This window comes from Ctenocephalides felis, unplaced genomic scaffold (genome assembly GCF_003426905.1).
Source record: "Ctenocephalides felis isolate EL2017-DRISC unplaced genomic scaffold, ASM342690v1 CF-g0.4_SCAFFOLD_01965, whole genome shotgun sequence".
Taxonomy (NCBI): Eukaryota; Metazoa; Arthropoda; class Insecta; order Siphonaptera; family Pulicidae; genus Ctenocephalides; species Ctenocephalides felis.
This window is the reverse complement of record NW_020538119.1, coordinates 1-15367: the sequence shown is the minus strand read 5'-3', so window position 1 is coordinate 15367 and position 15367 is coordinate 1. Positions and strand designations below refer to the sequence as shown.

The window sequence follows — 15367 nt, the reverse complement described above, 5'->3', positions numbered from 1 at the left end:
ATCATTAGACATATGCACATCAAATTATCAGATATTTTATAGAGATTTTAACAATAAGTATACATTTTGTTAACATTCCTATGGGTTCCGTACCAATGCTTATGCGTTAGACAGCGACGCGGCGCTTACGCGCTTTATATTTTGTCCCTATGCAGTTAAATCAGTACGATTGCTTTGAAAAAAAAAGTTCAGATCTTCCTCAATATATCAAAATAAAGGAAAAAATTTTTTTTTCAAAAAAAAAAAAAATTAAAAAAATTTTTTTTTTAAAAAATTTTTTTTCAAAAAAAAAGTAATTTTTTGTCCATATATATAGTTTCTCAAAAATCTTATTTTTTTCAAAGTACATTTTTTTCAAAAATGTTAATTGTTTTTAAAAAATTAATAATTTTTGGTACGGAAAGTTCCAGCAATTTGCCTTAAGGCACGATGCCTTAATTACCTTAAGACAGAATTCCACTTACAGCTAAGTTTTGTATATGCATTTGTTTTATATCAAAATTACTGTAGAACTTGAAAAACAGTTTAAAAATGTTTTATTGTAGCTTTTTTCATCCAATCACAACGTTTTTAATGACGATGCAATCCCATTGGTTAATCTGTTACAGGTGCGACCAATAGGCACTCACTTTACGCCATTAGGGAAAGTCGTTGTGTATTAGGAAACAGATTAGTAACCAATGAGGCGACAGGAAAAAATATTTTAGGAAAAAATTACATCTATTTCATTTATTAAATCATCTCTACTAATTATTCCTTCAAGACTTTGATGCAATTTTTTAAAATATATATATATATATATATATATATATATATTTAAAATCATTTATCATTTTCCCTTACCAATTCGATAAGATTACTAGGTGTTAGTTCCCGTACAGGAACATTGACCTGCACCAAAGCTTCTATAGAAGTCCCAAAACAACTCCTTTGATAATTCCCTGCTATCGTTATAAATATATCTTACCCTTTTGCAAATGCAAAACTAATATATCATAAAGTTTATCCTGGCCACAATTTAATTTACAAGCGCTCCTTTTATCAACCATCACAGTCAGACGTACATCACATTTATCACCTGAGGAACAAAATTAAGATTTAATTGATTTATATAACAAAAATGATAATAATTTTTTTTACCTGGTTTAATTGTATATGTATATGGGTCTACATGTAGCCATTCTTTACAAAAACTAGTATCGTCTAATTTTTTAATAAATTCAAATCTAACATTCACTTGTCCTACATTTGCTATTGTTAATTCTTGACAACGAGGCTCCATGAAGTATAAGTCACCGAAATCTATTTCTGTTCTATCTACAGTTGCCTGAAAAATTAAATTTAGAATTTATTTGTTTAAACAAAATATGTTTAAATTAAATTACCTGAGGCAAAAATTCATTTTCTAATTTATCCAATTGCTTCATAACGTCTTCGTGTGTTTTTCTATATTTTGCTTCATCAACTACAACCATCTGAAAAGTGGTAAAGAACTAGATGTAAGTGGCATTTTATATTTTATTCTATTTTATTATAAAAAATAATATTTTATAATAGTTTGACTTCGTAAGCAAAAATTATAACCAAAAATATTTCATCATTTATAAGTATAGAGAGTTGTTCTAGACAGAGCCTTATACTATTAGTAAATATTAATTTTTAAACAGTTTTCTACTAATTCAGCAATAAAATAAAATAAATAAATATACTATTAGTTTTGCACAATTAGTTTAAAAGTTTTAAATAATATAAATGATGTGAAATAAATGTTATAAATTGTATTAGCAAATAATTTTATACATATACTAGCGAACCCGACAAACTCCGTTTCGCCACCAGATGGTTTCGTGAGAAAGATGAAGAAATTTTTTGTTTGTTTTATATTTGAATAGGAAAAATTTGATTTTATTATACAACAGTAATGAATTTATTTCGATTACAAAAATGTTGTGTTTTTTAGTTGAACTTCTCTAAGTAAATGAAAGTGAATCCTCAAATTATCCGTTTCAATGAAGTGCTCTTTGATAAACCACATTTTTTTTTTTTGGTCTGATGTTAACACAAACAAAGCGGATAGTTTTCCAACTCGTGAACAGGCAACGTATAACTGCCCATGTTAAAAACAATGATTTTCTAAATAATCTATTTGAAATTTATCCCGCAAACACTAAGCGACTTGTTATTGCGAACGCAAGGCGAACTGGAAATTGCAATCGTTTGAAGTCAAACGGAAGACCAGTCGGAATCATTGGTATGTCACCAAATCGCCAGCAATTTTTGATTGAATGGTGAAATTCAGTGTGTGTACATCATTATTCTTTACGGAAAAAATTGCTCATTGACTTAACCAAGCATAATTCTGATAATTCTCACTAATGTCATTACTTGAATTTTTAATTACAGTGCGTGAAGTTCCAGCAGCTTGCATTAAGGCACGATGCCATGCACAACTAATTTTCTTAGCAATAAACCTTGCGGAACCCGAGACCTTTCCAATGAATGCAAAATTGTTTGAAATCGGTTCGTGCGTTCTGGAGTTATTTCGTCAGAAAGGAAACCCGACTTATTTTTATATATATAGAAGATAATGTTATACATATATATTAAATGAATTATTAATTCAAAAAAAAACACAAATATATTTGACAATAAATTTAGTGAATTTACATACGAAAATAATGAATAGCTAGGTGTAAGTGGCATTTTGCCTTAAGGCCAGTTGCATAAACTTTCTAATTTGTGTCTTGATCAATAAAAGTTGAGATCTTTATGTTTCATTTTTTTACAATTCTTATATATAATTTGTAAAAACTTGTTAGAATACATATATTTTATTTTATATAGATAAAAAGCTTATAAAATTCTCAACACAACTGCATTTATGATTTTTCAACTTTTGGAACAAAAACATGACGAAAAAAATCGTCAAACTTTAACATTGCATAACTTGGATAACGAATTGTTTGTACGCTTTTGAGGTTTTTGAAATTTGCAAAAACTTGTTAAAATACGTATATTTTATTTTATACATATGAAATGCTTATAAAATTCTCTACTTAACTGCATTTACCAATTTTCAACTTTTTATGACGAAAAAAATCGTCAAACTTTAAAATCGTATAATTTTACGAACGAAATGTTTGTACGCTTTTGGGGTTTTTATTTAAAATGTGCAAAACTTGTTAAGCAACACAAATTTTATTTTATATTGATAAAAAACTTATATAATTCTATACACAACTGCATTTACCAATTTTCAATATATTTATATATTACAATTCTTACTTGTGATTCAAATAGTGCACTGACAGGCTTGTGATCACTACATCTCAACTGCGGGTGACTTCTATAAGCAATTTGTTTAATATCATTGCCCCTCCATAAAATACGATCACACCAGGCTGGAGCCCTATTTTTCTCACTAATAAAAAACCCAGAAAAATAATTACTATTCAAGTCCACAAATCACTTATCCCAAATTCTCATTTACCTAGAATCCCATTGATCAGTCCCCGGATCATACTTATAAGTAGGTTTAAAGGTAATCTGGCCCTCTTCATAGCCATTAAAAACATTTTTATTAGAATGCTGGACGCGTAATTGATCAGCTTCTAATAAAGTTGAATAGTCTTCTGCTTCTAATAAGATTTTTACATGATCAGGATCCAAATCAGTGATACGATAGTTCAAATCTCCTAGCCAATAGACTTGACTGTTGAATAGACATAAAAATTTATAAATAACTACTTGGTTGTAATGAAAAATATTTTATTATCTTACTCGTGTTGGTCCAGGGTGATATTTTGATTGAACCTCATACGACTGCAAATATCCTTGTAGTCTTGGTTTCGTCTCTCGTATTCCTCAAGATGAGCTGCCAAGTGGCTATTGACAAAACATAAAGTGGTTCTGTGCAATTCTACGTGTAGACCTACTCCTCCTTTGTTGCCCTAAAAAATTTAAAAAAAATATTTGAAGTAAAACTTCTAGAGGGTCCATTGGGAATTGAAAGAGGCAAAGTGAGTGGATGTATTTCAAACATTGTCTGAGAATGTTATGCAAAAATTTGTTAGAATACATAAATTTTATTTTATAAGGATGAAAAGCTTATAAAATTCTCTACACAAATGCATTTACTAATTTTTAACTTTTGGAACAAAAATACGACGAAAAAAATCGTCAAACTTTAAAATCGTATAACTAGGCGAACGAAATGTTGTACGCTTTTGGAGTTTTGTTTAAAACGCAAAAACTTGTTAAAATACATATATATTGTATTATATAAATGAAAAGCTTAGAAAATTCTCTACACAAATGCATTTACTAATTTTTAACTTTGGAACAAAAATACGACGAAAAAAATCGTATAACTTGGCGAACGAAATGTTTGTACGTTTTTAACTTCCCGTAGGGCAAGTTATAGTAATCGCAAAAAAATCGAAAATGAAAATTTTTTGCATTTCTCGACGTTTCAAAGGTTTCTGAATATTTTGGCATACTTTAGAAAAAATGGATGTATGTGTGTGTGTGTGTATGTGTGTGTGTGTGTATGTGTGTGTGTGCGTGTGTGTATGTATGTGCGGATACAAATTTTCGTCGACGATTTCGGGAACACCGATCAACCGATTTGAATAATTCAAAAAACATTCGATTCGTATTGACAAGGAGACGTGCTGATTAGTTTTTGGCGAAGTCAGGTCTATCCGTTCCGAAGATACGGAGCAAAAAGTGGCGAAAACGGTAACTCAGTTTTTAAGAGAACGGAGCGTCCGATTTTAATAATTCAAAAAACATTTTACTTGTATTAACAAGGTGAAAAAACCGATCAAATTTTCATAAAGGCAGGTCTAGCGGTTTCGGAGATCTAATAAAAAAAGTAAAAAAAATGCCATTTGGCGGTCAAAAATGATCATTAGACATATGCACATCAAATTATTAGATATTTTATAGAGATTTTAACAATAAGTATAAATTTGGTTTACATTCCTATGGGTTCCGTACCAATGTTTACGCGTTAGACAGCGACGCGGCGCTTACGCGGTTTGATATTTCGTCTTTATGCAGTTAAAGCAGTACGATTGCTTTGAAAAAAAAGTTTAGATCTTTCAAAATATGTCAAAATAAAAAAAACATTTTTTTTTTTAAAAAAAAAAAAAAAAAAAAAGTAATTTTTTGTCTAATTGTTCGTCAAAAATCTTATTTTTTCGAAGTAAATTTTCTTCAAAAATGTTAATCGTTTTTAAAAAAATAATAATTTTTGGTACGGGAAGTTCCAGCAATTTTCCTTAAGGCACGATGCCCTAATTGCCTTAAGACAGAATTCCACTTACAGCTAGTTGGGGTTTTTGTTTAAAACGTGCAAAAACTTGTCAAAATACATATAGTTTATTTATATGGATTAAAAGCTTATAAAATTTTCTATATAACTGCATATAACGATTTTCAATTTTTGGAACAAAAACATGATGAAAAAAATCGTCAAACTTTGAAATTGTCTGTCTAAAATTGCAGAAAGTTGTCTAAAATTATAGAAGATTGGGTAAAATTAAAAAATATTGTCTATAATTGCAGAAATTTGTCTAAAATTACTAAAAATGTTATAGATTATATAAAAATATTGTAACGTGCCTGAAAACATTCTATTTAATTTCTACAAAACTAACAGGTCTTCTACACACAATTTTTTGCTCTTTGTTATTCAATTACCATTTTACCCATAATTCCAGTGCCAACAGTATCCACAAATATTTCTTCTAAAAGTACATGCTGTTTATGTTTTTCCTGAACGGCTAATATCAGCATAATTCCTACCAGCCGTACAACTTTAAGTCTCACATAAACTGCACCAGGATGTAGAGATCGCATTACAGCTGCACTGAAATAGTAAAAGACATTGTAATAATATATATATATATATATATATATATATATATATATATATATATATATATATATATATATAAATATAATACCTCCATTCTTCTTCTCTGGGGGTATCGTTGAATAGAAAGGCTTCTTTAGATAAATCTAGTTCCTGAAAACCAACCACGTAAACATCAGGGGGCTCCACATCGCTTGCTAACCAGGGTGATAGTGAAACTGGGGGTGGTGGTTGACCGTTTACATTCCATGTACCCACAAATATTCTGATAATATAAAAAAAATATAATTTATAAACCAATTGAATGGGCTTTAAATAAATTAATAAATAAATAACTGAATACGTTCTTTTGTACTTTGTGTTTAAGTGAGAAAATTTTATATTACTTTTGCTCTTCAAATGTTTAATTTGTTCAATTTTCTTTTTACAAAGTGTATTCTTATAGCACGCTTTTGGATATAATATATATCTTATTAATATAGAAAGGGTTTTTTAGAACTTATAAACTAGAAAGAAATTTTATCTTAAGTATTTTTCAGCTAACTTGTAGATAAATAAATTATCTACAATTTTAAATAATATCATAAATTTGTATCTATAATTGTTTTATATTAAAATTACTGTAGAATTGAAATACGGTTCAAAAATTTATATCATGCATTTTTGTAACTTTTATTATCCAATCAAATCGATTGTAACGAGGCAGCAGTTCTATTGGTTAATTTTTTGTAGCTACGACCAATAGACGTCCATTGTGAAAATCGTTGTTATTATGGAACAGATTATTAACCAATGAGATTATGGGAAAATGTTGGTAAAAAAAAATATATAAAAAAAATCGATATTAAGTTAAGAGAAACAAAATTAAAATAAAAAAAGCTGTTGATAAAAAAAAGTCTAATATTTGTGGAACTATTTATATTATATTTTATTAGAAAATTGCAACTTTAATTAGATAAATGTTAACTACACAACTAGCATTTCCTTAATCAGTTTTATCTCATTTAAAAATATGTAATATGTAACAAAATTTAAAATATATAATAAAAATATATAATAAAAAATATATATTACAAAATATGGCAATTTCTTTTTAAATTGAACTCAAAACAACGCAATGTCGAAAATCAGTTCTAATTAAGCCTCAAAGCAAGTCCGAAATAAAAAAGCATAACAAGATACACACATAATCTGATATTTACTATATAAAATATTTATTATATTTTCATTTCTTACGTATAAGGTTGTTTATAAGTGTACTCCTTCTCCTTCATCTGCATATGATATTTAGCAGCCATGTCTCGTGCTATAAAATCAGCCCCCCTGACGATTTGATGTCGAAAAACTGCCAAATCAGGGCTCTCTGGGGACTCACTATAACTTTTCAGCCATTCAAAATTGTCACTGGCACGAAAACCTAAACAATAATAATAATAATACACATTGAATTAAAAACACTATTTAAAAAATTATAGTTTTAAATAAAGTTTATGGTTTTATTTTGCTCTTATGTAAAAACTTTCTGTAAAAAATTCCAATAGATTTTTTATACACATATACATAATATAATGTGTGTCTTAATTAGTATTGAGTAAACTAAAAACTGTTTGGAATTGTTTACGCAACTAATTAGCATCTTAAATTGTTTAAGTAGGGATAGTGGTTGCTTTAATGATTAATTATAAGAAATACTATTTGTGTTAATAGCTTGATGCACAAACAATAAATGATCGGGATAAATGTGACTAAAAAATTCTGTGACATCATTTTTATCTCTGATTAATCCTTTGTTTACCTTCTTGAGCTCTGTATATTTCAGAAACAAATTGCCCAGTATCGGTATCAGATTTCACATGTGCTGTAATTTGATACTTTGATACAATGTTTAATATCACCGTCCCATCTGGATGGTCATCTACAATATCAAAACATTCTTGAGAACTTAATCATACCTAGGTGACTCACAATAATATAACAAATACCAATTTTGCATTCGAGTTGTTTGTCGATGGGTACTGCTGTCTGTAAGGTTAGGTCAGAAAAGGACAACGGGGGACTGCGAAGACTTAGGAAAGAAAAACATGCACTGGAGCCTTTGTAGGTGACTAGACTTAGGATTTGATAAGGACTTGCTTGGGACAGGGTTTCTAAAATCTGAGTGTAAGAATTAAGTACAATATAACACATTTGAGGTAGTATATTACATTTTATAAGGATACATTGACAACTACTTCGCCGGCTGTGAATTTTCTTGAACTATTAACTTGATTGCACAAGAGTCATTCATATTATAATTAATAATCACAAGCAAACATTTTGAACATTATTTTACAGTCGCGTTTGACACTTAAATTATACATGCATAGTGCAGTTTTTTATAATTATCTGAATGTATAGACGATATTTGTGAGTTTTTTATTCATTGATAACAAATATCACGTTTTTTTATTTAATAAGAAGCAAAATTCACACATAAGTCTGATTTGAATTGCCTTGAAGTGACAGATGTCAAATTAAACACAAAGAACCAAAGGTGGAATTTGTAAAGAGGTGCTCCGGATCTAATTTGAGACTTATACAGAATTTTAAGAGAATAAATATATGTATAACAAAATAAGACTTAATTAAATTACGTAAAAATAGTTTAAACTTCAAACACAGTTTTCAGGGCACAAGTTTTGAGAACTGTCAAATGTCAACTGTCAACTTGTGGCAAACTGTCATTAACATTTAAATATTCACTTTTTATTTATTTATACTCTAAATACTTTATACAAACGTAGTTTATGCACATTATTATTAGCGTTAAATATATTATGTATATAAATATATTTCTATATATAAATATATAAAATTAATTCAACACATATATTTGCAAACACAACATAACCTACAAAATTTTTATTTCAGATATTGAACAAATACTTCCCGAAATTTAAAACTATACTAACAACAAAACACTTATATATTATTAGTTTATGTGGAATCTAAAACTATAATACATAATTTATTATATATTATTTAATATTATTATATTTTATTAATGGCTTGAAGTTGGTGCAAACAAGTTTTGTTTGCTGTCAACTTTGGACATAACTGTCACCCGGCATTTAAATATTTAATTTTTATATATTTTACTATAATTACTTTATATATCAGCAATTAATGTGATTTATAATCAAACTTTATACATAATTGTGCAACATGGACGTAACTCGTGAAAGTAAGTTCAAAACTCAATTTTACAAACCAAACATAACCTACAAAATTTTGTATAACTTAAATTTTTATATTTATTTTAGATTTCGAACAATTACTTCCGAGTATCCAAAACGATATCGACAAAGCTACTTTTATATCAATTGATGGCGAATTCACAGGCGTCACATCCTATAGAGAATTGACACCTTTTGATACATTAACCGAGTACTATACAAAATTCAGAACCGGTTCAAAAGACCACTTACTAATCCAACTAGGACTATCTATATTTACATACGACGATGATACCAAGTCTTATCGAAACAAATGTTATAACTCATATGCTTTTCCAAAACCTCACGGACGACAGGCTGCTAATTATAGTTTTTTAAGCCAGACCTCTTCAATGATCTTTCTTGCGGAACAAGGTTTTGATTTTAACAAACTGTTTAGATATGGTATTCCTTATTTGACAAGGATGAGGAGTCTTATCTTTATGAGCAAATGGAGGAGAAAAATAAGTTGCGGGAGGAAGGGAATTTGAATGAACAGAATCATATATCTGTACCTGATATTGATAAAGAATTTGTGGACAAAATCAGGTATAATAATTGATAATTGAAAGTAATAATTGATAATTGGAATTTATTTATTGAAATTAATATAATTAATATCTTTTTCTGTGATTTCAGTAAAAATGTTGAAGAATTTTTGGAGTCTGAAGAAAATGAATTAATACTTGATCGATGTAATTCATTTTTGAGACGATTGCTGTATCAAGAGCTTGAAGCAAGATTTAAAAATAAGGTAATAAAACATTCCTATGTATATATATATATATATATATATATATATGTATACTGTATTATTTAATACATTTTTTCCTATTTCAGTTATTTTTAGAAACACGAACATTAGAAAACCATAATGTAGTTCTCGTAGTACAAAAGGCTTTAACACCAGAACAATTAGCTGAAAAAGAAGCCCAACGAAAAGAACGTGAGGAACGTGAATTAAAAGAAAGCGTTGGGTTAAGTCGGTTGATTCAATATCTTTCCAAAGTGTATGTATAATATTTCAGTAAATATAAAATTTCAAATCTATAGTTTATATATTTTTAGGGAAACTAATAGTTGGTCACAATATGCTTCTGGACATCATGCATATGATAAAACAATTTTTTGGACCTCTTCCTGAAGATTATCAAGATTTTAAAGATTTGGTACATGATTTGTTCCCAAGGTAACATAAAAATTTTATTTATAGCAAATTATATATTATTAATTATGCAAATTATATTTTAGAATAGTTGATACAAAAGTTTTATCAAACGCACCAGTATTCAAAGATAAAATCAACTCAAGTGTTTTGGGGCACTTGTTAGCGACTTGTTCAGAGGAGCCTTTTAAAATTCCTACAATAGGCAAGTATACAATACTCCAAACCAATTTTATTAATTTATTAACTTCCCGGAGAGAAGTTTATGTTTTCATCAAAAAATCCGATTCGCTAATTTTATGTTTTCTCGACGTTTCAAGCCATTCTGAATCGAATGAGAACAAATTTGGAAAAAGTAGGTGTGTGTGTGTGTGTGTTGTGTGAACAGATTTTTTGCCGTAAATCGACGTTTTCTTCAAAACGGCTGGACCGATTTTAAAAATTTAAAAGCCATTCGATGTATCTCGATGAGGACTATCGTCTCTGAGTTTTGTGCGGCGATCGGCCGGGCCGTTTCTTTGTAAATTGCAGAAAAGTGAAAAATTTTTAGTCCACGTTTTAGCCCGCAATTCTGAATCGATTCTGAAAATTCAAAAACCATTCGATAGATATTGGTTGGGAATCGTGCTGATTAGTTTTTGGTAAAGATCGGCCGAGCCGTTTTCTTGTAATAACGTTTTTAAAAAAAAAATTTCGACGATTTTTATGATTTTTTTTTTGACGGTAGATACCATAGTTTTCTAGGTCATACTAAATTATTACGGCCCTACAACAACTCGTTTAGCTTTACAAATTCGTCAAAGTTTGCAAAAATTGTATCGTTTTTTTGACATTTGTCAAAATTAGACTTTTGATCGACGTTTTCTCAAAAGCGCCTGAACCGAATTCAGGAATTTAAAAGCCATTTGAAGTATTTCGGTGAAGACTATCGATTGTCAGTTTTGTGCGACGATCTGCCAAGCCGCTTCTTTGTAATTTGAAAAAAAGTGTTAAACTTTTCGTACACATTTAAGCTCATCCTACCGAACCGATTTTAAAAAATCAAAAACTGTTCGAAAGATATTAGTTGGAAATGATACTGATTAATTTTAGGTGAAAATCTACCGAACCGTTTTCTTGTAATTAACTGTTGAAAAAAAAATTTAAGCCGATTTTTATGGAATTTTTTTTAGCGTTATATACCATGGTCTTATAGAACTTACTGAAATAATACGGCCTTACGACAAATAATTTGATTTTAAAAATTCATCAAAGTTTGAGAAAATGAGTAGCTCTTTTGATATTTGTTAAAATTAAAATTAGACTATTTACTTGGTATAATGATAGAGTACTTGGTCTTGAACATAACAAATCATTAAAGTCCTGAAAACTGGTTCAATTATAAAAATTATTGATTTTTGAAAATTTGCTTTTAGAAAATACTCCGAGTCAAAGTGTTCGTTCGTTTTCAATTATGTGTAATAAATCCACTCGGAATACTTTTAATGACTCATAAATTAATTTTTTATTGATTAAGTCGATATTTAAATATATCGGGAAGTTCATGTAACTTGCCTCAAGGCTAAATACCAAACCAACTAGTTTTCATTACTTTAATTAATAATTATTATATTTTTCACAGAACAGGATAACAAAGAGTTCGGTTACAAAGATAACGAGAGCAAAGAGCACGAGGCTGCCTATGATGCTTTCATCACTGGCAAATGTTTTTTGAGTATGGTTAATTATTTAAAAAATACTGAAGATGAAAATTGGAGTTTTGATTTAGAAGTTATATCACCGTTTATAAATGCTATACACTTGATGCGATTACACGACATTCCGTATATGAAATTAAACGGCAAAGACGGTAATAAAAAAAAAATTAATAATTACCAATATATTCCATTTATATGTTTTTATTTATTCTAGTTGTTCCATCACGAAATCATGTGTTCCATGTGACTTTTCCCAAAGAATGGAAAACTACAGATGTTTCTCAACTCTTCAGTGCATACGGTAAAAATTTAATTATATCCTCAATCAGCTAAAAATGTCTACAACTTTTTCAATTTTTTTATAGGGACTGTCCAAGTATTTTGGCTGACAGATGGAACAGCTTTTGTAGCTTTGCACAGGAAAAGAAAATGCTTCTGCAGCTTCAAAAGCATTTTCCAAAAAACTTCAACAAATTATAAAGTGCAATCGTATTATCAGTACAGAGGATAAATCAAGGACCGGATTTAAATACACACCAAAGGTAAAAAATTAAATAAATACCTTGTCGGTGTTTAGTCTAATTTTTCTTTATTTTCCAGAATCACAAAGTGGATTTGAAAGTAGGCAGTCATTTGTCATCGAAGGATGAAGTTTTTGTGCAAAGTGGACAAAAGAGGCGTTTTACCATCAGAGTTCGTATTTTTACCAATTTTTTTATTCGTTGTTTTTATTGTGTTTCAATGTGATATTGTACCGTTTTCTTGAATGTTTTATTTTTATATGAGATTTTATTTATTTATACGTTGTTGTTATTTCGTAATTTTAATGTAATTTAATTTTTATGGATTTTTTTATGAGTATGAGATTTTAAGTGCAACCTGAGGCCATGGTAAAAGTATGACAATTTTTCGGTTATCATGGGTTAATTTTTACTAATTTTGTTCACTAAGCGGGAAATATTTCAACTGATTGTGTGTAAATGTACTAGGAAAAATCATGTTATTTTTAGATTTTTATTTTTTCACTCGAAACTTTCAATAAAAAGTTATCAAGTAATTTACCATTTTACAATCCTGATTAAATACGCCAACTTTTGATAAAACTTGCCTACACACTTTAGTACATTTTTTTTAAAGGATGACCTCCCTAAGGGATCAATTTTGAAAATTTTAAATTCATACTTTAACAAAAAGTCTTGATTCTTGAAAACTTGGGGCAATCGTGTCATTATTTTTGACCGTGGTTTTAGAAATGTTATTCACGAATACAGATGCAAATTTTGAATTAATAAAATAAATAAATATTAACCACAATAACCCAAAAATTGTCAATAATTTCACCACAGCTCTAGTTTGCACTTACAAAGCTCTTAATTTTCGGCCTACGTATAATATTTTTTTATTACTTTATTTTGGCCCGACGTTGAGTTCTGGGACATCCTTTCCGTTTGTGTATTTATATGTATCTAGTTGAATTTAGTAATTTAGTTGATTTCCTTTGGCTTTAGTGCGTAAAGGTGTCATTGTCCATTAGTTAATCCGGCAAACGAAGTGCGGAACCAATTTATTTCAACATTCTCCTTTATAATTGTCTGCCAACTCGATGCAGATGCCTGTATATCAAATATTTCTCATTTTATGAAAACATCTACACACGTGTAGACATACACACATATATAAATAATCGGCAAACTATAGTAAACCAAGCGGACTTAAAAATTAATAGTATTATTGTTGAGTTTAGTGAGCGCACTTTTTTGACAAAACTGCATTTTGCTGAGAAAAATTTATATGGGGGTATGAAAAACAATTGATGACGTTAAATAGACAATACAATTTCCAATCAAATACTATATAACAATATATACATCCTTCAACCAAAATTATGATAATTTAGCTTGCAATTCGATTTCAGACACGATTCAATCTATGAATGGGTTCAGCTCGTGCACTTTTTTGATAAAACTGCATTTTGCAAGAAAAAATTACATAGAAGTATAGAAAACAATTAATGAGGTTATATGGACAATACAATTCTCAATAAACTGATGTATAATAATATATACATCATTTAACAATATTCACGCTAAATTTAGCTTGCAAATTGCAGATTTGCATTTAATTAGATCTCAGACACGACTTTATCTATGAATGAGTACCGCGAGTGCACTTTTTTGATAAATTTGCATTTTGCAAAGAAAATTTATATGAAAGTATAAAAAAACAATTAAGGACGTTAAATTGAGAATAAAATTTTCAATAAAATGATATATAACAATATATATATATTCATAAAAAAAATTACGCTAAATTTAGCTTGCAAAATGCAGATTTGCGTTTTAATTCGATTTTAGGCACGATTTTATCTATGAATGTGTTCAGCGAGTGCACTTTTTCGACGAAACTGCATTTTGCAAGAAAAAATTATATAGAAGTATAGAAAACAATTAATGACGTTATGTGGACAATACAATTCTCAATAAACTGATGTATAATAATATATACATCATTTAACAATATTCACGCTAAATTTAGCTTGCAAAATGCAAATTTGCATTTAATTCGATTTTAGGCACGAATCTATCTGTGAATGAGTTTAGCGAGTGTACTCTTTTGATAAAACTGCATTTTGCTAAGACAATTTATATAAAAGTATAAAAAACAATTAATAACGTTAAATAGACAATAAAATTTTTAATAAACTGATATATGATAATATATACATCATTTAACAAAAATTACGCTAAATTTAGCTCGCAAAGTGCAGATTTTACATTTAATTCGATCTCAGGCACGATTCTATCTATGAATGGGCTCAGCGCGTGCACTTTTTTGATAAAACTGCATTTTCCTAAAAAGATTTATATGAAAGTATTAAAAACTAATAATGACGTTAAATAGACAATAAAATTCTCGATAAAGTGATATATAACAATATATTCATCATTTAACAAAATTTACGCTAAATTTAGCTTGCAAATTGCAGATTCGCATTTAATTAGATCTCAGACACGACTTTATCTATGAATGAGTACCGCGAGTGCACTTTTTTGATAAAATTGCATTTTGCTAAGAGAATTTATATAAAAGTATAAAAAACAATTAAAAACGATAAATAGACAATAAAATTTTCGATAAACTGATATATAATAATATATACATTCTTTAACAAATTTTACAATAATTTTAGCTTTTAAAATGCAGATTTACATTTAAGTAGATCTCAGACACGACTTTATCTATGAATGAGTTCAGCGAATGTACTTTTATGTCAAAATTGTATTTTGCTAAGAAAATTTTATATGAAAGTATAGAAAACAATTCATGACGTTAAATAAACAATAAAATTTTGATAATCTGATATATTACA

At 28.6% G+C, this 15367-nt stretch overlaps 2 protein-coding genes across 2 annotated transcripts; one reads left to right on the top strand and one right to left on the bottom strand.

The window, feature by feature from the left end:
- Positions 1-822: 822 nt before the first annotated feature.
- LOC113380249 (type II inositol 1,4,5-trisphosphate 5-phosphatase-like) lies at positions 823-8196 on the bottom strand. The gene is given in 14 exon segments (XM_026619608.1): positions 823-965; positions 968-1078; positions 1141-1327; positions 1386-1475; positions 3286-3421; positions 3491-3712; positions 3781-3950; positions 5707-5875; positions 5973-6146; positions 7118-7298; positions 7677-7796; positions 7864-8035; positions 8101-8144; positions 8187-8196. Coding segments are annotated over 14 exon segments (1929 nt in total).
- Positions 8197-9013: 817 nt separating this feature from the next.
- LOC113380250 (poly(A)-specific ribonuclease PARN-like) lies at positions 9014-12508 on the top strand. Its single transcript, XM_026619609.1, is given in 10 exon segments — positions 9014-9104; positions 9184-9555; positions 9558-9684; positions 9775-9889; positions 9976-10142; positions 10199-10324; positions 10387-10505; positions 11922-12149; positions 12212-12298; positions 12363-12508. Coding segments are annotated over 10 exon segments (1506 nt in total). The 5' UTR covers positions 9014-9085.
- Positions 12509-15367: the final 2859 nt, after the last annotated feature.